The 25,746-nt window shown below is 43.8% G+C and overlaps 1 protein-coding gene across 1 annotated transcript in view; it reads right to left on the reverse strand.

The window, feature by feature from the left end:
- Nucleotides 1-25,739, reverse strand: part of Rhobtb3 (Rho-related BTB domain containing 3) — a gene marked incomplete at its 5' end in the record, with an annotated part of 66,985 nt that extends 41,246 nt beyond the window's left edge. Inside the window, 4 exon segments of the mRNA XM_013512974.1 lie at nt 2,205-2,316; nt 5,551-5,705; nt 20,292-20,478; nt 25,514-25,739. Coding sequence (XP_013368428.1) covers nt 2,205-2,316; nt 5,551-5,705; nt 20,292-20,478; nt 25,514-25,739 — 680 coding nt within the window.
- Between the last annotated feature and the right edge of the window lie 7 nt (nt 25,740-25,746).

The following is a 25,746-nucleotide window of genomic DNA, read 5'->3' on the forward strand; positions in this document are numbered from 1 at the left end:
CAGATAAAACATTCAGACAAAGTACTGAGTAAGTCTGAAGAATCCAACTTCACACCTGAAGTCATTTCTGCCGTGGCAGAAGACAGGTCCAGGGCTAGGCTGTTCAAATGCTCTAGCTTCTTCTCAGCATCAGCTCTGACCTTTTGGATTCTGGCATTTGAAAGCACCATGCCTGTTTTACTCTGACCTGGCTGTTTTCTTCCTACTACAACACTACGCTTCCCAGAATAGCTTTTCCTACTCAACACAGCTCAGCAGAAGTGTTGCCTCGGCTCCCTCGTTTCCACAGGAGGTGGGCACCTTCCCTTCATCGCTCTGACCACCTACAGGGCGGAGTCCCCATCGGTTCCCCTCACGCATCACAGACCCCAGCTTCCAAGGTCTGCCGTCTCGCGTGTCCCCCCGGCCCCGCTGAGGGAAGTGAAGGGCGACCATGACAGGCAGTTGTCTGACTCGCTAGAGTTCAAACTTCTTTAGCAAAACCCAAAATCCTTTATTCCAAAGCAAATCCCAGGCTCGAGACAGATAACAAAGGGCTCTGGGCTCCCTGCACTACACCCACGCAGCCTCCCTTCTGCTGCCCTGGGACCTTCACAGAGCCTCAGGGGCGGAGAAGCATCTGAGAGCTGCGTGTCCCAGAGCCCAGGATGGGTCCTTAGAACAAGTCAGCCACAGAGCGCTGCCCAGACCAACTCAACCTGGACCCTCCGTTGGTTTAGTGTTTTGCCTGTACAGCCCTGTGAGGCAGGCATGGTGGCACATGACCTGTCATCCCAGCACTCTGGGAGGCTGAGGCAGGAAGATCACAAGTTCGAGCTCAGCCTGGGCAACTTAGGGATTTAGCAAGATCCTGTCTCAAAATAAAAATTAAAAAGGGGCTGGGGGGACATGCTGGCATACACCTGTGGTCCCAGCACTCAGGAGGCTGAGGCAGAAGGACTGCTGTGAGTTCCAGGCCAGCCTGGGCTATATAGCAAGACCTCCCCCAACAAAAAAAATAAATAAGTAAATAAAAATGGGCTGGGGATGTAGCTCAGCATGAAGGCCCTGGGTTCAGCTTGTAGTACTGCCCCCCGCCAAAGAGGCCAGGCGTGCTGGCACATGCCTGTAACCTGAGCACTGACAGAGGCTAAGGCTGGCAGATCACAAGTTTGAGTCCCACCTAGACAGTAAGAACTTGTGTCAAAGTAAATAATAATAAAGCGCTGAGTACAGCACTGCGTGGCAGAGAGCCCCTGGGCTCAATCTCCAGTGCAAGATCAGGAGACAGAGGAAAAGGAGGAAGAGGAGGAGAGGGAGGAGGAGGACAGGAATTATTCAAGGAGACGGAGGGGAGGAAGCAACCTGAAGCGGCCCTGTGAACGTAGGGACAGCACCCACTGTGTAGCCACTGCGGGGACCCTGTTCCCACAGACCAAGTGCCCGTGGGACATGCCCAGGGCAGCTTCCTCTAGTGCTAGGGGACATGGGACGTTGCACATTCTCTGAGGAGCTGGTATGTTTTCTCCCCTGGATCAGTACAAACTAGCTAGCTGCCTTATTTATTTAGGATTGCTCTCCCGTCTTCCAACCCAGGAATTATTTACTGCCCCAGGGCTTCTATAATTGACCCTGGCTCCCCTGGCATTTGCAAGGCACAAAGTTCAAACCCTATATATCAGAAATTTTTTAAAACTGGAAATGGCCTCCCACTTGAATTTATATTTTCCTGGTTTTTATCTATATTCACACATTCAACAAATACTTACCACATGCCTACTTTTTAAACATTTCCTTTTAACTGACATGTAAGAATTCTACATAGTTATGGGGTACAGTGTGATTATCCAATACATGTATCTAATGGGTCATAATCAAAGCAGGAACTAGCATTTTTCATCTCATTTCTTTATATTTGGACCCTTTAAACTAATCTCAGTTCTTCATAAAACACATAAAAACCCACATGATATGCGGTTGCAAACTACAGTCATCATACTGTGTATCAAGTGCGTACTGTGTGTGTGTGTGGCATGAGGGACTGAACCCAACCCCCATGCTAGGTAAGTGCTCTACCACTGTGAGGAGTAATTCATTTATTTGTTTATTTAGGTACCGGAAATCAAACTCAGGACCTCGCACTTGCCAGGCAGGTGCTATGCCGCTGAGCTATCTCCCCGGCCTGGGAATGATTTATAATAAACACCTACCAAAGGTCTACACACCTGGTTGTTCAAGCTGCGGCGGTCTAATTCCATGAAAGGAGCTGCTCATCTTCCTTTTCTTCATTTTTTCACTTGTCTTGTGATTTAAGGCTTGAATCATAAAGTATTCCAACTAAAACACGAATCAAATCTCAATTAGAGCTCCAACAAAACAGTATCTCTGATATGATTATTTGTGCCTCTAATCATTTTTACCAATTGATTTTGTGGTGCTAGGGACTGAACTCAAGGCCTCTGCATTGAACTAGATCCCCAATCCTTTTAAATTTTTTTAATTTTGATACAGGGTTTTGCTAAATTGACCGGACTGGGCTTAAACTTGTGATCCTCCTGTCTCAGCCTCCTGAGTCCTAGGATGAAAGGATTAAACCACTACACCTAGCTTTCCAATCATTAATCTCAGTACCATGCATTAATAAACACTTGTACATAACTTTTAATCTTCAAAATGTGTCTAAGGGGAACAGGTTGTATCTTCTCGAAACACAAATAAACCTACCCAAGGAATTATTTTCTCAAATAATCAAGAAGCCACACACCACAGCTGTGTAGCTATCACTAATCTTACCAGTGGGGCAACCAGTGCAGTTGATATAATGTAGTAAAATTCAAGGCTGAAAGGATCTGGCTTATGTCTATGGATGTTCCTATAGGCTAGGAAATTTGCTTTTTTCTCCTGAACAAATGTCTTTTGTTCGAGAAATCTGTCCTTTACAAACCAACGATCTTGTCCACATGCTCTCTACAGCTCCAGGCCTGTGATCTCCCCTGCAAGGCCAAAAGCACAAATGGATGTCGACTCACAAAACTAGATATCTAAATGCTACAAATCAAGAAACAAAACTGGCGTGTAAAAGATACGCTATACTCTTGCTTTGACAAATATATCAACATAAAGGTCTGGACAGTCACACTGAGATTTAAATTCTCAGACCCCTGGAAGGGTCCTGCAGCACAAGAAAGGAAGCTCCCACCTCCTGGACCCAAGGACCACCTCTCCTTGGGTCCAGCCAAGCCCCACCCCATACCCCCAGGAGCTCTGTGTGCCCAAGTGGCCATGCAATCTCTGCCCATCCTCTCCTCCTTGACCTTATGAAGCCATCCCTGAGCCCCTGCCAGGCCCCAGCAATGCAGTCCACCACTAGGAGGGCAAACCCAGGAAAGAGGCCTCCCAGGAGTCCAGGACACAGACTCTGGGCAGAGAATTCTGGGATCTGAGGTTTGGGAGCAGAGTCACAGCACTGCCCAACAGAACCTTCTGTGCACATGGAAACGCTGCATAACATCTGCACTATCCAATAAAGCAGCTACCACCTACATGCGCCTACAGACCACCTGAAAGGCTTGAGGGGCTGAAATTTTTTATTAGTGTATGTCAATTAATGGAAGTGTAAATAGCCAAATGCACTGGCTCCCATCACGGTGGGGGAAGATCTCAGAGGGGAGCCAGCCGCACCAGTTCTGGGTGGGCACATCCCCTTGGCTCCACTGACATGTACGCTATGGGAAGGAAGGGGTGCAATGGACGAAGGCCAGGCAGGGCTCCCTGAAGCTCCCAGTAGGCGCCCTTCTTGCCCAGTCTGAAGGAAGCGCTGCATAGCTCTTCATGTCTGACTCCTACACACAGCGTTAAATGCCCTTATTCCAATACTATCATCTCCATCCACGTTCTGAGAATGCCTTTATTTCTTACACTCAGGACCTCAGCTGCACGTTACTGTTAAAAAGAGTCTAAAAGGAGATCTTTCTGATCATACTTCATAGTCTTGTCAAGTCAGGAGGAGGAGAGGGAAGGGAGACGGGGGAGGGGGAGGGGAAGAGGGGGGGAGGAAGAGGGGGGGGGGGGAAGAGGAGGAGAGGTAGGGGGAGGGAAAAGGAGAGGGAGGGGGAGCAGGGGAGAGGGAGGGGGAAGGCGAGGAAGAAGAGGGGGAGGGGAGGAGGCAAGGGGTAGGAAGAGGAGAAACCACCATGTCTTTCTGACAACCCTGATCACACCTTCAATTCTGATTGTGCCTCTAACCCTGGTTGCAGTATTCGGTGCTAGGAAAAAAGAGAAACAGAGAGGAAAAAGAAGAGAAGAAAAGGCAGGAAGTGGAAGGTGGGAACAGTGACCCTCCTATCTCAGGCTTGGGAACCCAACATGGGAAGCCAGGAGATGCAGGGCTCCGAACACAGTCGGCCTCCGCGTTCTCAAGTGAAACCAAATCCAGCCAGTGAAACATCAAACAAATGACACCGAGACATCTTTTTTGTCCCAACCCACCAGGTATTTAGGGAAATGCACAATTCTTTACCCAATTAAGATTTTAAAGACAACTACAATAAAATTACTGAATAAATAATAGCCATGTATATTTGATATAAATCAGCAGCATTTATATTTGTCTATTATTTCAGCCCAGTTAGTCAGCTCTCTGGCCACCAGTGGAGACTTCAGGGTCTCTACACGAATGTACACAGTGCAGCTGCTGGCACACTGGGAAGAGTACTGAGCACAGAGCCAGGGGCCGATGGAGAATTTCCAAGCGGTCAAGCTTCACAAGGAGCTGGTTTTAACCTCTCAGGGATGATTATCAGATCTGTCTGTTGAGTCACTTATTGGCGGGTTGGAAAGACAGCTCAAAGTCAGGAAAATCTCAAACAATACAACTCCCAGGTCCTTTGCCAAGGAGCTTCCAGTCCTAATATACGGGGGCGGGGGGGACCTCTATGAGCACCCGATGCCTGCAAGACGCAGTCCCTGTCCCACAGCTGAGCAAGCCAGCCCTTGCTCCCAACATCCAGCACGAAGCTCTCCGTGTGAGTGGCTCCTCTGCGTAAGTCTGAGCTCCAACAAGATTAGGGTGTGAACTCTTGTCAAAGCATGAACAGAGGAGGAAAAATCATTACTTCCAAATGGTAGATGGCAATGAAAGAGAAATATGAGGCCCCACAGATTCAGGTTGCTGAGTTCACTGAGCCGCGTGAACATGATTACTGTCCCGTGACGTCACAGGCCTGTGTAAGAAAACACGCACCGTGTGGACCCTGAAGTGCCACCAAGAGATTCCAAAACATTCTAAAATATGACAATGGAAAATCTTTCATTTAGGGGGAAAATGTCTAATTTTACTCTGGTAAAATCTTTGCTACTCACTCTTATTTCTCTGGGTCAGTGATGGCAAACCTTTGGGAGCGTTCAGTGATAACAAGCAGCCCCCTGCGGCCCACACGCCATAGCCTCGCCAGCACTGCTCTAGGCTGAGACTAATCACGCTTTTAAAACTAAAGCTCTAACGGATGTTCTAGAGAACAGCTCAAGGGCCAGCCTGGCACACGACTATACGCAACACACACATCCACTCACCACGCCTCCAAAGTACTTTCCTATATAGAAGTCATCCAGGCTGTGCAGCTCAAGATACGTCGCTCCTAGTTCTTTAGCCAGCTGGATCCCTTCCGTTGTACTGACACAGCTCCCTCGGTCGGAGGTACACAAAGGGCAGGTACAAGGCAGTTCTTCTGAGAAAATGAATTCGAAAAGAAAGAGGCTTGAAATTAAACAAGAAAAAATACGCACAGAAAATAGGAACACTGAACAACAAATTGAGTGATCAAACTAGAGACACTGTCTGCCTAGAGTGTTGATGGCAGAAAGATCCCTAAGTAAACAGACATTCACTGCAAGGAAAAGAAACAGTATTTTAGAAAATAGAATTTAAACTGGGTGTGGAGGCGCATGCCTGTAATCTCAGCACTCAGGAAGCTGAGGCAGGAGGATTTTCAAGTTAGATGCCAGCCTGGGCTATGTAATGAGTTCAAGACTAGCCCAAACTACACGGGAAATGCTGTCTGAAAGAAAAAGAGAGAGAGAGAGAGAGAGAGAGAGAGAGAGAGAGAAAGACAGAGAGAGAATAATTTAAGAATAGGTGAATAGATATTACAAAACTGGTATAGCAATTAAATTAAACTGCAAGTAATGTTAGACCTGCTGCTTTTAACACAGACTTGACATCATTTCTCGCTGGTGGAAAAGAATTTAAATTTAGTAACTTTATGGCCCACAGAAACCATGAAAAACAGTGGGCTGGACTTTTTGGTAATAAATCTTTATATAAATATATTCGCCAAGTTTGAATCAATCTTAGACTCTTTCATTAACAGAACCCTCAGCTGGACCTTGATTTCCCGGCTACAAACTGCTGCTCTCTCTGTAAATTTCACATTAAGTACATTCCATTAATCTGGACACTTCAATCATCTGACTCTGAATCACTCGACTTTAGAGACCACATTCAACCACTTTTTATCTTTCTAAGATAAAAACACTAAAACCTGAAGGAGTAAAGACGTAGTTTACTCAAAAAGTAAACCATCTCAAGGTTCCTGGTGGCATCCTGAACAGATTTACGGCTGGGAGGTGGAGACAGGCCTGTCTCTAAGCACAGTCCTTAGGAAGGACTCACTTTGTTTTTCTCACGACCACAGTGGCTGTGTCACCGTGCAGAAGGCAGCCAGGTCAAAGGGCAGGAAAGCCATGTCTAGAAACGCTCAAGGCTCCAGGCTGGCTTCCTGGAATTGCGTCCCTCGGGACCGGTGTGCAGGAGGGCTGATCTGGGAACAGCTCTTCTCGGGCCTGGGGGATATGGGTCTGGGTAGAGGGAAACCTAAACTGCAATGCCGCGTACCACAGGCCATGGCTGACCCAAAGGGCGCTGCAGCTCAGCTGGCCAGCTAAGAGTTGCTCCTCTCTCAGTGACCGACAGCTGGGCCTTTGCACACCATTCCTAAACTGACCAGAAATGAACTGAGGCCCACATCAGGGAGCTACATAACCTTGGGCAAGGCAGCTCCATCAGCAGAGAATAACACCCGGAAGGGGCCCAGCTGTGTGCACGAGCCAACCAGCACGGACGGAGGGAGGGAGTACGGAGGCCCTGAGAGGGCATTTGAAGCAACTAGCACAACCAACTTCCTGACCACTGGCTGCATACAGGTGCCTACATACAAGGGGCAATCAACATTTACGGTGAATGTTCAAACTTTTAAACTATATTATAGAAAAAGACACATTACACTACTATTAAACCCCTCAAAATCCTTACCCTCACTCTAAACACACCTCGTGCCATTTCCTGAAGCAGTTCTTGGAAGTGCTCTGTCACGAGTCTTTAGAAGGTGTGATCAAACCCTTGGTTAACGCTGCTGCTGAGCTCCACCCAACAGAAAGGCAGGCTCCTCCGACATCACAGTGTGCTCTCATCACTCTACTCGCCCGACACGGCACTGCGTGATTTCTGGCTCTTCGCCACAGTCAAAGCGACCATGAAACGTAAACGTTTTCAATCAACAGAGGAAACTGAAGTAGCCACGACAGCACAGCTAGAGATCCTCACGGACTGCTTCCGAAGCGGCAAGAATAAGGTGGTGTGTTGGAGTGAAGGAAAGTATTTTGCGGGAGGTTAATCACACCGCGTCTTTTAGTGTAATAGTTATTAAAAAATTTAACATTTATGGGATTTTCTTTTTTTTGGTCCCACCATGTACCTCTACAGATGCAGCACACACTAAGGAGCTTCAGTGCACTACGTGCCATGTATATTGGCATGCAGTAGGTGTGCATGTGCAGTCACACAGTGACACATGTGATTTAGATCACTTTACCATCACTGAAAGTATTTTTGAACTCAAAACCCATGTACGTACAGCCTCACTTTAGAGAAAATTGGCCGAGGGGTTAGGCAACTTGTCCAAGTCTCCCTGTGAGTTAGACATAAAAAACAATGAACTGTTACTTATTCCACCTGATAAATTAAAATGACATTGGAAGATAGGATAAACGAGGTGTGAGGTATGAGGGCTTAAGTCCTGGCTGCCTGAGAGGCTAATGCAGGAGAATCACATAGGTCAGTCTGGACAACTTAGCAAGGCTTGGCCTCAAAATGTTTTTTAAAAAGGGGATAGGACTTGCTGAAGACGTAGCTCAGTGTTCTCTGGGTTCAAACCCCAGTACTGGGAGGAAAGTAAGATAGGTTAAAATTTAGTCTGGGCAAAGAATTAATGGTTCCCAAAATACACTGATTTTAAACATTAAGTGTGGTTCTTTTATTATGCCATAAATTGTAATCTGAGTTTTTGCTTTTACTTTTTCCAAATCATTTTACATTTGGGGCAAGGTTTCCAACAAGAATTTAGTCTGTCTTAACAAATAACACATTGGCATTTTGCATTTTTACAAAGCCTTCATAAATGATGCCTTTGCTTTTCTGAAGACAGAGGCCTTCTCTTGTTCACAAAGGTCTCCTTATGTTCACAGAATAGGGTGGGCAGGCCATCATCTGGTTAAACTTTATTTCTGGATAAAAATCAGTACAGTTTCAAGTGAAAAATAAAGTGAACACAATATAAAATAATCTACCTCCTCTAAGTCACTGAGATACTTCTTTTGGTTCACTCATCAAAAAGGAAAATGCCTAATCACTATATTTGACTACTTAGTTACCACTTGCCTATGAACCTTTTATCTGTATTTTTTTTAATGAAATCTTTCTGGTAATGCTGGGGATTAAACCTCAGGCCTCACACATGCTAAGCAAGCACTCAACCACCGAATTATACCTGCAACCCTGAAATACTATTTTTAAAAACCTTCTGCATAGGCTTTTGTTCCTAGTTATTAGTTATTTTGTGATTCCTTTCTAAGCCACTGTTATAGCTGGGCATGGTGGCACATGCCTGTAATCAGCACTCAGGAGGCTGAGGCAAGAGGATCACCATGAGTTCAAGGCCAGCCTGGGTACCATAGTGAGTTCAAGGCCAGCTTGAACTGCATAGTGAGACTCTGTCACAAAAAAATGTTCATCTTTAGAAGCTTAAGGATATGAATAGCTTCTAGACACATTCTAGAAATTTAAAAAAAAAAAAACTTTTTAAAAGACAGACAATATTTGGTAAAAAATGAAAAATGTATTCAGATCCACATATAATGAAGACAAACTGATCAAAAATATATAACAAATAAAAGAGACGAGAATGATTATATTTGCTGAACAAGTTCTAAAAAGAGTTCCAAGAGAATGAGCAGAAAGGCACCTAGAACAGTTTTATGTATTACAAGGGATGGGAGTGAGACTGGAAATAAACATTTTTGAGTTGAATAGTTAGATTTAACTCTGTAATTATTTTGTAATCATATCTTCTTTTTTTTTTTGTCTTTTTGAGACAGGGTCTCCCTACGCAGTTCAGGCTGGCCTTGAGCGCACTTTGTAGTCCAGGCTGGTCTCGAACTTGCAACGATCCTCCTGCCTCAGCCTCCCCAGTGCTGGGATTACAGGCGTGCGCCACCACATCCGGCTTGTAATCATATCTTATACAGTCAATTAATTTCATCTTGGTAGTAAAACTATTTTTTCACTTAGATTATTCATAAAACCATTCATTCACTTATTGAACAAATATTCTGAATATATAGCACACACTTAGCACCAGAGAATATAGGAATATAAAAGATACTCATAGTAAACTAAGCCAAGATAATAATGATTTCAAGATAATATAATAAGCACTAAACTAAAGGTATGCAAAGTTAACATGAGTATCAGGTGTCTCACTGCTGGGACACAATAAGAATACTCACTACATAAAGAAGGAAAGGTTTAACTTAGCTCATGGTTTCATGGATTCAGTACATGGTTAGTGGTCCAAGACAGAAATAGCATGGTGAGAGGTCAACACAGAGCAAAGCTGCTCAGTTCAAGGTGGCTAGGAAGAAAAGAGGGGAGCAGAACTCATGTACAGGACCCAAGTTCACATCTCCACGACCCACCCACACATACCAGCAAATGTGCTGCTTTTCTAATCCCCTGGGCATTTCTTAAGAAATCAAGTTGACACAGGAAGACAATTGTCAAAGACAATAATCTAATATCCAAACAAAGACAATAACAGGAAGCTCCTAATTCCTCCTAACATAATACAACCATCCCGCATACAACAAAAATGCAATAATCCCTTCCCCAAATTTCAACAGTCCTAACATTGCTAAAAGTTATTAATCCAAGTCTCCTCTGATACGCAAGGCAAATTCACAGCTGTGAAACCCTGTAAAAATGAAAACCAAGTTATAGAATCCTAAAATACAACAGCACAGGGTAAATATTCCCATTCCAAAAGACAGGAACAAGGAGATAAAATAGAACCAAAGCAAGGACTCACAGGCAAGCAAACATTACACTCTATACTTCCATTTCCAGAATCCAGGACATGTGACAGACAGATTTGAGTTCCAGAGGACTTGGGAAGCCTCATCTCTGTGAACTCGCATGTTGTAGCCCACACAGCCTCTCTGTTAAGCTAGCTTCACCCTCAGGCTGTGGTTTTCCTTAGTAAATGTCCCACATTCCTGGTATCTCTGACAGCCTGATGTCTCCACTGCACCTGCAGCTTCATTCCTACAGCCTCACGCACTGCTCCTTGCTGGGCCTCCAGCTCTTTCTCTGAAATCTGGATGAAAGCCCCCCTGGCACAACAACTCTTGCATTTTGCATGCTTGTAAAACCAGCATCATGTGGACAAGATCCACTGCCAGCCTGAGCAGTAGCTGGGCCCCCCCGTGCCATGGCTGTAGCAGCCTCTGAGTGCCTGGATGGCTGAGTACAATGAAAAGAATCCCAGGGAACCAATTCCACGGGAAGCCCTTCTCAAGCAGGAGACCCAGGGCCTCTCATATCAAATGAAATGTTTATTCTTCTGCACCCTTGAACCTGTGATGTGTGGAGTCTTACTGATCTCTGAGATGCTTATAAGGTGTCTTTCTTCTTGTAAGAAGTACTTGGTTTCTTTTAAATGGCACTTATCTCTTCAGTGACCATACCTCTTTTGGCCTTGACATCAGACATAGTTTGTTCTGGGCCAAAGTAAGTTTTTTTCCAAATTTTGTGTTCTGTTTTTTGGGGTTTTTTTTTTGCCCTAATTCTCACTATAAACCTAAAAGCAGACAGCAGCGCTCACAACACAGCCTCAGTGCTGCGCTGCTTTGAAATTTCACCCACCAGATTAATTAGTCCACTGCCCTTAGCCTCCTGCAAAGTTCCAAGACATAAGCAAAATGCAGACAAATTTTCTGCCAGAGCCTAACACACATGACCTCTAGTCTAACTGCCAATGGCGTTCTCATTCCCGAGTGAACTTCCTGAGTCTGGCCTTTGCTGTTTGCATTCCTATGAGCATTCTGGTCTCCTGCACTTCAACCAGAATCACCCAGCAGGCTCTGCTTACAACATTCCAACACTTCTCTAGCTCAGATCCCCAAATCTTCCCAAACTTTTGTGTAGGAGACCAGATAATGAGGACAGAGGCCAAGCTGACCTTCACTGTGAGCACAAAGGTGAGAAACAGCAAGCTATGCTCTTCTGACAACACACAGGCATGCTGGAACATTGCAAGTTTCAGGGAAGAGTCAACACAGCAGAGACCGGTTGTTTACCTGGGCACTTACTACAGATAACAGGAGGCAGATGATTCTTTATTACCCGAATTACTTGCTCCCATGTCTAAGTAAATAAAGAGAGGTGAGCCAAATGCTCAGGGCTTTGTCCATGGGGACAAGAGAGCCACACGGCCCCCCTCCCTCAAAGTGATCTCTGTGTCTTGTCTTTCATCTCCATTCATCTCCTCCAGTTAGGCATTCCTAGAAGGCAGGTTTCCTATACTTCTGCAAACCAGTTCCAATGCTTCTGAACAACAGAGGTACAGCCACAGCAAAGGCACCACTTTTCTGGTATCAATTCTCTGCATTAGCTTTCTCACTGCTGAGATATAATACCCAACACTCACTATTAAAGGAGGAGAGGTTTAGTGTAGATCATGGTTTCAGGGCATTCAATCCACGGTCAGTGGCTCCGTGGCAGGACATCATGGCGGACTGGCATGGTTAAGCAACGCTGCTTAGTTCATGGAGGCCAGAAAGCAGAGCAGGAGAGAAAGGAGCCAGGAATCACATATAGTACCCAAGGCCATGCCTCCGTAACCCACACAGACACACTCAGAAATGCACTTTTTGCATCCCCTGAGTCTTTCTGAAGCCGATCAAGTTGACACAATTAAGGCTAACCATCACACTACAGGCACAGCACAGGAAATTACTGCCTTCGTTGATTAAAAGCAAAGGTAGGGATTTAAAGAATGAGTATAAATTTGCTAAGCAGATATGATAGGGGCTGTAGAAAGGACACTCTAGTTACAGGACACAGCATATGAAGAGGCCCAAATGTGAAACTAAAGGAAACATTTTCATTTTCAGTGTCAAGATGGCAAGCTGAGAGGCTGGTGTGGTGATGTGCACCTGTAATACCAGCAACTTAGGGACAGCAAGATACTGTCTCAGAACTAGGGCAGTGCAGGGGAGGGAGGCGGGAGTGGAGCAAAGCAAAGCAAAGCTGTTAATGGAGCTCAATGCAAAGACCCTGAGTTTAATACCCAGTACCCCAACTTAAAAAGAAAAAAAAGCTAAGGCTACGCTGTGACCTCCTCTCCCTGCCAAACCACAGGAGTGATTAAATAATGACGCTGGGGATGGGAAAGAAGGAAGGAAGACAGGGATGGAGGGAGGCAAAAAAGAAGGGAGGATTGAATCTAAAGCTATACTAAAAGAAATCACAGAGGAGAGGCCATCTTCCCAGAAAGCAGCAGTGCCTGCAGGCAGGCAGACAGGACAGGACTAGAGCAGACAAACACGCAGAGCACCCGTGGGACCTCACAGATGGCAGCAACAACAACAGTATTCACTGCTCAACAAAGAGGGAGCAAGAAGTAGGAGGAGGCCCCAAAGCAACCGACTGGTGATTAGCTGGGGCACAAGGTAGAGGGCAGAGAGGCCTGTTGGTCCTGTGTGCAGTCTCACTTCCACCCCAACCCCAAGACAGCAGTTGGGAAGAGGAAGGCATTGCTCCCATGGGGAAAGGAAACTGCAAAAGCAGGCGAATTAAGAATCAGCAAAAACATTCACACCACAAAACAAAATCTCATCAACGGGAAAACTTAGGATGCCCACCCCACCAGACTTAACAAGTCAATGAAAAACTAATTACAGATAACTAACCCAAACTTTTCCTTCATAAAGAACTGCATCCTTATGGCCGCGTGTGGTAATCCCAGCACTTGGGAGGCTGAAGCAGGAGGATCACTGTGAGTTCAAGACCAGCCTGGACTACAAAGTGAGCTCAAGGCCAGCCTGAACTGCATAGCAAGACCCTGTCTCAAAAAGATAAAAGAAATAAATAAAGAAAGAATTGCATCCTTCAGCTTTGGCTCCATAGTGAGTTCAAGATCAGCAGAATTGCATAGCAAGACCTTGTCTCAAAAGACAAAAAAGAACTGCATCCGTAAAACAAAAAAGAACTGCATCCTTAAGACAGGAACAAGATGGGCTGGGGATTTAGCTCAGCGGCAAAAGCGCCTGCCTGGCAAGCGCAAGGTCGTGAGTTCGGTTCCCAGTAGCGGAGAAAAACCAAAAAAAAAAAAAAAAAAAAAGACAGGAACAAGAGATTATGAAAGATCCAATTAGAGTCACTAGATACAAATGAAAACCTGTTGAAATAAAAATTTTAATCAAGCAGAAAAACAGAACAGATCCAGAAGAAATAACACAGGAGCCGTCAAAAAAAAAAAAGGCCACGGACAAACGCAACACAAAGGATCAAAAGCATAAAGTGACAAGATAAAAGAATCAGAGAACAGACAGAAGTATCAACACCAGCCTAGTAAGGATAAGACACAATTAAAAAACCAGACAGATGGCAATGTATAAAGAAGTCAGAAAACCGAGGCTTTTCCAGGGCTTAGAGTACCACGCTGAGTTCTTCAGCAGCTCAGTGTGACTGGCACGCACAGGGTTGTGCCGTACAAATTTCTAGAAGTAGCTGGAAGCTAGACCACGAAGGATCCTGCATTTCTCGTAAGAATTTTGACACAAGAAATTATTAAGGACAGATCCAAGTACTGAATTGGAATAAGAGCGTCAATGGGAACCCCTGAGTTAAAAAATATACAAGGGGTAATCAAAATACATAGTTAACACTTAATCTTTTAAAAATTTCATTACAAGCCAGGAGTGGTGGCACACGCCTGTAATCCCACTACTCAGAGGCTGAGGCAGGAGGACTGCTATGAATTTGAGGCCAGCCAGGACTATACAGTGAGTTCAGGCCCAGCTTGTACCTCAAAGCAACACCCTAGCTCAAAATTAATTAATTAATTAATACATCATTAATAAATTAAAATAAAATTTACTGCAGTAAAAGACACATTGACATTAATCCCCTCAAAATATTCCCCCTCACTTCAAACACACTTATTCTACCATTCTTGCCTCTTTCTGAAGCAGCCCTGAAAGTCCTTTTGTGAGTGTCTTTAGTTCCACCATCATGGCTGCCCTGATGTCCTGAATCAATTCAAAACACTTACCTTTCAAGGTCATTTTGACTTTGGGAAAGCACCGTAAGTTACATGGTCCCAGACCCAGGAGGCAAGATGTTTAAGGACATGCTATAATATTTTTCTGCCTTTTCACTGGATGGCCTAGGCAGCAGCAGTCACCAAATTTTGATCACACCTTGTAAAGACACAAAGAAGACTGCCAGAACTGCTAGGAAAGTACCAGGAATAATGTGGTAAGCACACTTGAAGAGGGAATTAACAACAATGTGTCTTTTAATGTAAAGTTTTTCTAATTTTAATTTTGGGGTTTTTTTTTGTTTGTTTGTTTGTTTTCAGTTTTTTTGAGACAGGGTCTTGTTATGTAGTTCAGGCTGGCCTTGAACTCCCAGGCTGCCCTTAAACTCAAGGCACTGCTCCTGCTATCAGCTCCTGAGGGCTAAGATTGCAGGCATGCGCTGTACCGGCTATTTTTTTTTTTTAAAGGAAACATTCATTGCACTCCCAGATAATCCCTGACTCTTTCCAATGAAAGGATCTGGAAGCAATGACACTGAAAAGGACTGACTACCCCACAGTCCAGATACTGGTCCCTAGAATACTGGTACCTAGATGTTATTGTCCACTGAAAAGAACCAGAGCTCCCTGAGAAAGGGCTAGTTGCAGGGTTGGGACAGCAAAGGACTAGGTGAGCCCTGGACATTTTGGTAGGAAAAGAAGGCAGGCTTACAAACTGCTTGGAGCTACCCTAAAGGCTCCCTCCAGGGCAACAGGAGTGATCAGAAGAAGCAAAACGTAAAATGTTGAGTTGAAAAACAAATTCATGAACCATAATGATTCTAAAGGGACAGAGTAGCAGTAGAAAGAAGGAAAATCTCTATTTACAGAAGACAATATCACCTATTATGTGTAGAAGGAATGACAGAAAAATCACTACTTTACCTTGCAAACACATTTATCACCACTGAAGAAAATGGGTAAAATAATAGGCCCCATTGTTTTTCTGTTTGTTTGTTTTGTTTTTTTGTCTTTTTGAGACAGGGTCTCACTATGCAGTTCAGGCTGGACTTGAGCTCACTTTGTAGCCCAGGCAGGTCTTAAATTTGCAATGATTCTCCTGCCTCAGCCTCCTGAGTGCTGGGATTACAGGCGTGTGCCACTATGTCTGGCTAATAGGCCCCAGTTTGTTTTTTTTGGTTTTTGGGTTTTTTCCCAGTACTGGGAATCAAACTCACGACCTCACACTTGCCAGGCAGGCGCTGTGCCACTGAGCTAAATCCCCAGCCCCTAGGCCCCAGTTTTTAAAAATTATCAGTGTCATGAAAGACACCGCTCACAAAAACAAAAACAAAACCAAAACCAAAACACCTAAAACATATTGCGGAACCGCTCAGGATTAATGGACACTAGAGAGACATGATAAATAAAACCAATGTCTAATTTACATCCTGGATTAAAAAAAATGATGGTCATAAAACACATTATTGATACAATTAGGATAACAGAAATATGGATTATATTTTAAATAGCATAATAAATAACAGTAAGCTACGTCTGAGTAATGATTTACTATGGCTAATAAGACAATAGCCTTTTTCCTAAATGATGCATGCTGAAGTAATTAAGGGTGAAGAAATCTCGTAATTTACAACTTACCCTCACATGGTTTACACACAAATATGTACGTTTGTGCACATGTGGGTCTGTCATACTAGGAGGTGTGCCCCACAGCTCCCCTGCTCCACTGTCTGAGCTGCTCACCTTCAACTCAGTACCAGCCGTGAATTAGACACACCGCGGTACCTCAGTCCACTAACTTAATTTGTTCCACTATTCTAGGCACGATGGCCACTGTCATGTTTGTCACCCAATGCAGAGTTTGCAAACGGAAGCAAAATTCTGCCTATTGCTTCTGTTTGCAAATCGAATTGTTCCTGAACAGAAGCATTTTTTGTGTGTGTGTTTTTGAGACAGGGTCTTGCTATGCAGTTCAGGCTGGCCTCGAACTTGGAACGATCCTCCTGCCTCAGCCTCCCAAGTGCTGGGATTACAGGCGTGCGCCACCACGCCCGGCTAACAGAAGCATTTCTGAACCAAGGTATTACTGTACAAAATTTAAGGAAAGGAAGACACTTCATTGGAAAAAGGAATAAAGGAGATAGCTAGCTACCCAGATAAGAATCTGAGCAGGGGGCTCCAGAAAGATACAGAACCCACAGGCTCTTTGTTCCTGACTTCTTTTATTGGGTGCCAGGGCCCTTCCCTCTACCCGGAACTTGTCATAACCTGACTGGTTGCTCTGGGCTGTCACAGATGGGTCCCAGGCCTCAAAGCCCTAACCTGGGGTCCCACTGTCTACATGCACGTTGCTAAGTTGGTCCACTTGTCCTTGTCAGGGCCTTGTCTCTGGAATTTATACGGGGAGATTAGGAAGAGCCTTACATATAAGTTTGAGTTAGTGATTTACCTAGTGCGGTAATAGACTGGCCCTACAGTGGGAATCCATCCATCCATCTATCTATCTATCTCTCTATACATGTATGTATATATGTATATAGATGCATACGTGTGTATTCCCATAAATAAGAGTTCTTTTAAGTGGCCACCTCTTGTCTCCTCTGCATTTCACTGGAGGTGGGAGGGCGGCTACCTTGGTCTGGAGCACCTGGCTTCTCCTGTGCTCTATCTCTCACCTCCCCTCTTGTCCTGTTAACTGCTCTCTCCAATAAAGTTTTAACTCTTCCTAGTCAAGATTTGCCTAGGAAGCCTGACAAGGCCCTTATTTTATGTATTTTTACCTGCCTACAGGCTCCTTTCTCCCACAGATTTATAAATTTTTGGGTTCAACATCCTATTCTTTTCAACCTTATTAGGTTTGATATTTTGCAAAATAAAAGTTAGTGAACAAGGAAGTTCCTAAAGAATTCCAAGCAACGGATGTCACAATCCGACCTTTATTCTAGCACGATTATTCTCAGAGAATTTATTTCAGAAAGGGGCAAACTGAGAATAAGAGGCCAGAGGTCAATTTATCATGAAGATAATGACACTGAAGCTTAAAGGCCCTTCCTTCTCTTCCGGCTCATTTCCAAAGCCCTGGGAGGAACTTGAACAATATTCTTCCACATGGTCATAAGATTTGCCAAATCTGCAATGGAATTATATTTGATTGAGATCACTCTCTATTTCCACTCTAATTAAATTTATCTTGCACCAGGCAGCTTTCCAGGAATCATGGTTATCTGGGGAATTCTTCTATAAGGGGAAATTTAAATTTAGGTTTTGTAACTTTAGGTTTTAGAAGTGGCTTGCAGTCACTCGCTTGAGCAGTGAAGTGTTTGATAACTGTCCTAGTACAGGAATGACCTCCAGGGACATCTCTGCCACCTATAGCACACGCTTATTTGGCAGCAGACACTAGAAGGCTGAGTTGGAATATGAACACAACACACACTAGTGTCTCAGGCCAGAAGATGTGAAGAGTGAAGAAATATGCCAGGAGAAAACCTCATTACCATCTTCTTCTCCCTCAGAAAATACCAGTCACAAAATGATCAAAAACCACACAGCCCAGAAAGACCACTGAGTTTGAGATTTATTTAAAATATAGAATCAAAGGAGCAAGCCGGGTGTGGTGGCACATGCCTGTAATCCCAGCACTCAGGAGGCTGAGGCAGGAGGGTCCTTGCGAGTTCGAGGCCAGTGAGGCTACAAAGTGAGCTCAAAGCCAGCCTGAACTGCATAGCAAGACCCTGTCTCAAAAAACAAACAAACAAACAAACAAACAACAAATCAAAGGAGCTTCTTAATGAACCAGACATGGAGGGTGGAGAAAAAGGTGAGTCTGGCAAGGTCCTAGTTCAGATGCAGGAAGAGACTTTGCATTATTCACTGAAGCGGGGGGGGGGGATTGGTGGTGGAGAACTGCATGGGTGGAGACATGGGTCAGGAGCAAGCCTGGACAATCACTGTGTGTTTATGGAGGAGTGACAAGCAGGCTAAGGGTCTGCGTAAAGAGCAAGAGGGAGAGTCACAGGATGGAGCCCCAGGAAGCAATTCTGCCATATTTAGCGCTCACTGTTGGGGTGAAGGGGAATTAGAAGCAAAGGGAGAGGCATGTCTGAATACTCTCAAGGGGAGAATTCTAACTAAAATGTGTTAAATTTGTTATAGACACATTCGTTTGAATGTAAAGTATATAGGGGCTGGGGATTTAGCTCAGTGGCAAAAGCGCCTGCCTGGCAAGCGCAAGGTTGTGAGTTCGGTTCCCGGTACTGGAGAAAAACCACAAAAAAATAAAAAAAATAAAAATAAAAATAAAGTATATAAAGTTAAAGATGTAACTGGCAACCCCACATGAGAACTTGGTGTGAACCTGAAATTCAAAGTGAGATAATAATAGGCTAGAAAAAGGAACTGGAGGAAGTGGAGTCAGGAAGTATGGATTACTCTTTCAAGAACCATGACCAGAAGGGAAAAAAGCAGAAGGACAGGGAGGAGGAAAAAGAGAAGGAGGAGGGCAAGGAGAAGGAAGAGAAAAGACAAAACAGCGGAGAGGATACAGGGTCAAGTGCAGGTCAAGCTTGCTGTATTTGTATCTACTAGCGCTAAACATACACCAAGCCTGTGACCCAGCAGTCCTACTCTAGGGAACAACCTAAGGATCATCAAAAGGAGAATGGATACATCAATTATGGCATATTCATACAAAAGAATTTAAAGCAATAAAAAGAGCAAAGTCCAGATAAGCACTACGTACAGTACTATATAATTCCACCTGTATGAAGTTCAAGAATACGTAACACGAATCTGTGCTGTTAAAGCGGGAACAGCAGTTACCTCTGAGGAGAGAGGTTATTATGGGGGAAAGAGGCCTGAGGGAACAGGCTGGGAATTTAGCTCAGTGGCACAGCGCCTGCCTGGCAAGTGCAAGTTCATGAGTTCGATTCCCGGTACTGGTGGACAAAAAAAGAGGCCTGGGGGAGTCTCCAGGAGTGCTACAAGTGATGTGTTCAAAGGAACAAACACATTCAGCTATACCCTAAAACTAATGAGCTTCATGTCCTTTACTTTGCTAAACAACAACAACAACAAAAAGTTAAAAAAAGTAATGAATACAAATAATAGTGGCAGCTTTACTGAGGAAATGCCACTGAGAAGATCCAGAAAGCACTACCAAATCTTAGTGACTCTTCAGCTGGCCCTGAATTATTTAACAACTGTCTGCAGAGCAGTAACAACTGGAACCACCTTTCCTCAGACACTGCTGTCAAGTGTTTTGGTGTCACCATCACCTACCTCAAAATTCTGTTCCCACGCCCACATCTGTATCTGCACAATCCACCCTTCCAACTGGACAGACCTCTGAACTATCAGAAAGAGCTTTCTAGGGCTCAGTGCCAGCCTAATATCTTTCATATATCAAAAGAACAGACCAGCTGACCTCTTTCAAGACCGTGGAAGAACAATTTAAGACACATCGGTAGCAGCAGACTCACAACGGAAGTTGGTGGTTCTCTTTTGCTGTATTATCATATCAAGTGACAGAGACAATAGCAAGTATGTGAACCCATGATTTGGGGCTTCAAACAAAACCTATTAATTATTAATAAATTTAGCTCTACTTAAACTTACTTACTTGCATCCTCATTCTCATGATGAAAATTCAGTACTTACCATTTTGTCTGGTACCAACTGCAGCAATGATGACTGGAATTGAATTTAATGCTCTTTTTATTACTGGAATATAATTATCCTTTACTTCATGGAATGAAAACTTGTCGTTTACATTGTACTTGATCACAATGATGTCAGCACTCCCAATCAGGTTTCGAGACGTGTACCAATCGCTGTCAAAAATGTCCTAGACCAAAATGCAGACAGCAAGCTTTAGTCTACTCATCTTTAAATCAATCATGAAACACACGATAGTATACTAGTTCAGATGTTTTGCTACCTTTTAATTTTTGGAATTAACAGAATTTGTTTTTCAATAGGTAACTACATAAAGTTTAAAATGTTTGCTGCCAACTCTTTTTTAAAAAATTTGTATGCGTTTAGCTCATTCACTGGCTAGACAAGCTACTGAAAGAATTCTTGAGTCTGATAAAATAAGCAACCTCTTTCAAAGTCTATACTTCAGAATAGGCACTTCGTTTTAAAATTATGCTGCTTTTAATCACTAATAATTTCAAAAATGTAACAACACAGCGTTAGATGCAAGACTATCAGCAGAGGCAACGAAGCTTCAGAAGATTTTCTGTGACCTAGATAGACACTGCAGAATTTTCCAGTATTTCAAATTGCAACATACTGTGAATCGTGTACATTCCCTAAATTGTATTCACATCTGAAAAATTCACACATACTTTCAATTCATACTGTGTGTTAAAGGGAAAGTAGGAGGTATGTGTCCAAAACACATACTGTGGAAGATGATAACATGGGAAGGTACATAACTGCAATGCATGTATTTTGCTCACATAATTCAGGACAGACCTTTCTAGCTCTAAAATCTTGACTTTTGTACTATCATTTATAATGTTTCTATTCAGAATTGGGGTCATAAGTAACTTCATGTGCAAACAGTAGTGTAAAGAAAATATTGTTATGTATTCTAATTCTGCTGCCAAATATGCACCAGTTGCTTTTTCTCATAGCCTAGTTAACTATTAATCATTACTTGTCCTTTCCTATGGCCTTTGGTATGTATCTCTTGGATGCAATAAAGCAAGATTAAGGAAATAAGAAAGCTAGATGTGGCTAAGCAGTCCAAACTCTGTTGGGCTATGGAAGTTGGCACTTTGAAATGTGAATCCAAAGCAGGGTTAATAAAGTTCAAATCAACTAGTCAAGATCAAATTGTTGAGACAGACCTTTTATCCTACGATGGAACAGTCTATATAGCATGGAGGCACCTTATATAGGAGTGCCCTTTGGAGAATAGAAGTGCTTCCCCCATTCCCCACACCCGCCCCCACCTGTCTGTCTCTCACAAGCACCCTCTGAGAATTGCAGAATTTTTAGACATAAATCCATTAGTGAAAGTGGAATGGACAGAGCAGGTTTGAAGGAAGTTTAGGTGACCAACACACAAGAAAAGGCAAACTGGACTATCCAGTTTGGATAGGGAAAAGATTGAATAGAAGGGACTGAATCTGGTAGAGTGTAAAGGGCTTGCGCCGAAAACCATACAGGACGCAGCCCAAGAACACGGGAACCCTTCCCAGCCGACTTTACACCAACTTCCACATTCCAAACCACAAACCCACTCAGTCCCAATTGTATCTTTACACTATTCAAGCTCAAAGTACTCCAGTACAACAGAGTATAAAACAAAAAAAACAAGATAAAGTCAGAAAAACAGTATTCATAACTGAATATATATGGCACCAATACTAAGCAACCACATAACTCTGGGAGAATAAATCAAAAGTAGCTGCTTTACACATTCCAAAGAGTTCAAATTCTAGACTTGCTGGAGAGGCATACGGGGAAGAAGAGATGTTTAAGGGAAAATGTCATGGGAAAAAAATGTGTTTGGGAGCTGGGCATGGTCGTCCAAGCCCGTAGTCCTGGCACTCAAGAGGCTAAGGCAGGAGGATCACTACAAATTCTCAACCAGCCTATGCTAGTGAGTTTAAGGCCATCCTGAAATACATAGTAAGACCCTGTCTTAAAAAAAAAAAGTTTGGGCATCACGAACATCTACAGTATTGAGGCCATAAACACTAAGTACTTTTACCTGTAAAACAAATCAGAAGCTGGGTGTGGTGGCACACACCTATAATCTCAGCACTCCAGAGGTTCAGGCTGGAGAATCACTGCCACTTTTGAGGTCAGCCTGGGCTACACAGTGAGTTCAAGGCCAGTCTGAACTACATAAGGAGACTTTGTCAAGAAAAGAAAAAAAAAGAAAGAGAGAAAGGAAAAAAAAAAACCTAGATTTTAAACCTGCAGAAGAGCTGGGCATGGTGACACACTCCTATAATCCCAGCACTTGGGAAGCTGAAGCAGCAGGACTGCTTCAAAAAAAAGGGTTTGAGTCCAGCCTTAGTTACAAAGTGAGTTCAAGGCCAGCCTGAACTGCATAGTGAAACACCATCTCAAAAAGACAAACAAACAAAACAAAATAAAAAAGCCTGCAGAAAAAAATTATGAATGTATTACTACAATGTCTTTTTACAAAATATGTTTGGTAAACAGGAAACATCTAAAAATGTGAAATGAAATAGTAATATAACTGCATAAAAAAGGTTAATAAGAGAGAATGATAATAAATAATGGGCTACATCTAATGAACTTGAAGCACATTTCTTTTAGAAATGCCAACTATGTACAACAAGAAGTCAGAGTAAGGTCAAGGATCGACACAAAATAACTAGAAAAGAAGCACAACTACTTCATTCCAACCCCAAGGCAGCAACAACTCATTTCTTTTTGAGCTATGCCTAAGGGAAAATGCTCCACTGCCTTAGAGAATTATGAAGGAAATCAAATTCTCCCACCCCTTGTAAATCAGTTCCAGGATTTCCTCTAGGGGGTTATGCAACAGAAGGCCTGGAGCTACATCTGGAGAAATGAACTCATCTTTTAAAACAAAATCTAAATTTCTACAAGGAAAGAATTTTATTCTACTTGATTGCGTGCCTGTAAATACAGCATTTACTAGTTGCTAAAACTGCTGTCTAGATCTACTCTATTGGTATAGGTTTTTGAGTGATGTTAGGAAACTTTGTTTAGTATGAGTGATACATTGTACTACAGTTATAATAAACACTGTGTTATAACAGTAGCCACCCTTCCCATCACTCCACACCAGCCACTGTGTTTAGAAAACTTTACCCTACTATCTCACTTTCCCCTCAGCACAGCCCTAGGAAGCACAGATTATTATGATCACTCTGTAGGCAGGGAATTAAGGCAAAGAGGAGGTAAATGATTTACCAGACACAACAGATCTGAAATCACATCCTTTTGGTATCAAAATTTGTGCTCTACCTGCTCTGCTATGTTTAATATTCTGATTCAGGATATATGTCAGTAACAGCTGAGTAACACCATCAATTCTAGTATCCCTGAAGATCTTTACTTACTACCAAGAGAAAAAAAAAAAAAAAAAACCTTAGAATGAAGAACTCTGCAAATGTAACCTACTAGGTGTGAGGACCCATTACAAACTGGCCCATTATTTTCTCTACGTTAATTTACTCCTTTCACTAACCTTTCATTCAACTGCATGTAGAACCAATAAGGCTTTTCACTGTAAGATCTTTCAAAATGAAAGGGCCAAAGGAAAAGAAAGATTTCATTTGCTTGTGTAGACTCCTGCCAAGGAGTTCTCCATAGAAGCTTCTGAGGGACACCACCACCAGTCTTTCTGAAGAGTTTAACAGCAGCCCTTACACTGAAAGGGCCTGCTTGTAGCTTATTTTAGCACATGAACATAACTTTCTTTTCATTGAAAATGGATGTGGAAAACTGATTTTTTTTTCCATAATGTGGAAATTGGCATAAACATTTTTTTAAAGTACATTCTTTCTTTTCTTTTTTTGGGGAGGTGGGGGTGGGTACTGGGTCTTGCTATGTAGTTCAGGCTGGCCCTGAACTCATTATGTGGCCCAGGCTCCGTGATCCTCCTGCCTCAACTTCCCGAATGCTGGAATTACAGGCGTGTGCCACCATGCCCAGGTTACATACCGCTTTAGAGAGGTATGCTACTTCCCTATAGCCCTGATTCATTGTTTTTCAAATTGCTGTTTGAAAGTAAAACCTCACATAACGCTAATTTGTGCTTTGTTGTTGTTGTTTATTGGTTTTTTTTTTTTTTTTTTTTTTTTTCCGGTACGGGTAATCGAACCCAGGACCTTGCGCTTGCCAGGCAGGGGCTGTGCCACTGAGCTGTATCCCCGGGCCTGTGTTTTCTTTTTCAAACAGTTTCTTCTGTTACAAAAAATGCAGTCTTTAACCATAATATATGTAACTCCAATACCAGTAAAGAACCTGACATTCTCAAAGAGGATTAAATAAAAATATTCATTTATAGATCGTTAATATTTTACAGTGTACTGAAAATGTGCAAGAAACAAAGTCCTTCATCTCTTTATAAAGCACCAAGAATTCGGCTAAAATGTATCTACTTTACTATAATTTAATTCAATTAGCACAAATCTTAAAGGTTTTTAAAAACTTCTCCCGGACGTGGTGGTACACGCCTGTAATCCCAGCACTGAGGAGGCTGAGGCAGGAGGATTGCTCCAGATTCGAGGCCAGCCTGGGCTACAAAGTGAGTTGAAGGCCAGCCTGAAGCGCATAGCGAGACCTGTCTCAAAAAGAAAAAAAAAATTTTTTTCCAGCAACATTAATTTCTGATTGATGGGCCATTAACCACAAACGACTAATATAAAAATGTATTTGCATTATTAAAATTGAAAACACTAAACTTTTTCAGACGTGCTACAAGCAAGTCGTTTGAAATTAATTTTCAGTCCCTGTCCCCTCGCCCCACCCGTTTCCACAGATACTATTTCTGATCGGTCCCAGTGCCTGTGCTGAGCTCTGCGAGGGCCGTATTTATAGCACACTACTACCCTATCCTCCACAGGGCTGGCACGAGAAAGCACTGCTCTTTGCTAAGAGAGCTGGCGACCCCGTCCCCGGGGCTGGCACAGTCCACTGTCAGCTGTCTACGAAGGCGCAGCTCACAGCGGAGCGCAGAGCAAGCGCTGGGGATTTGCCGGGCTCTCGGCCGTGCAGCCGGTTAGCGTTCTCCGTCCCGTCCCCGGCCCTGAAACAAAGGCTCGAAGATGCTCCCCAAAACGCCCCCCAACCAAAACCCCGACCCCGGGGCCGCGGCCCCTCCGCTCGCTCGCGCAGAGGGGGCGCGGCCGCGCGCTCACCCAGACGGGACAGTCGTGCACCAGCAGCCGGACGTTCCCGAACGCGCTGGCCTGGTACTCGGCGAACGCCGGCCGCGCCAGCGCGCCCGCCGCGCTCGGCACCAAGCCGCCGTCGTCCCCGGAGACCAGCGGGCTTCTGCCCAGGTAGGTGCGGATGAGCCCCGCCGGCCGCGGGTCCTGGTGGGACGCGTCGCCCTCGTTGCCCAGCGCCACGATGCGGATGGACCTGCGGG

Source organism: Chinchilla lanigera, unplaced genomic scaffold, assembly GCF_000276665.1.
Source record: "Chinchilla lanigera isolate Chin_1 unplaced genomic scaffold, ChiLan1.0 scaffold00017, whole genome shotgun sequence".
Lineage (NCBI taxonomy): Eukaryota > Metazoa > Chordata > Mammalia > Rodentia > Chinchillidae > Chinchilla > Chinchilla lanigera.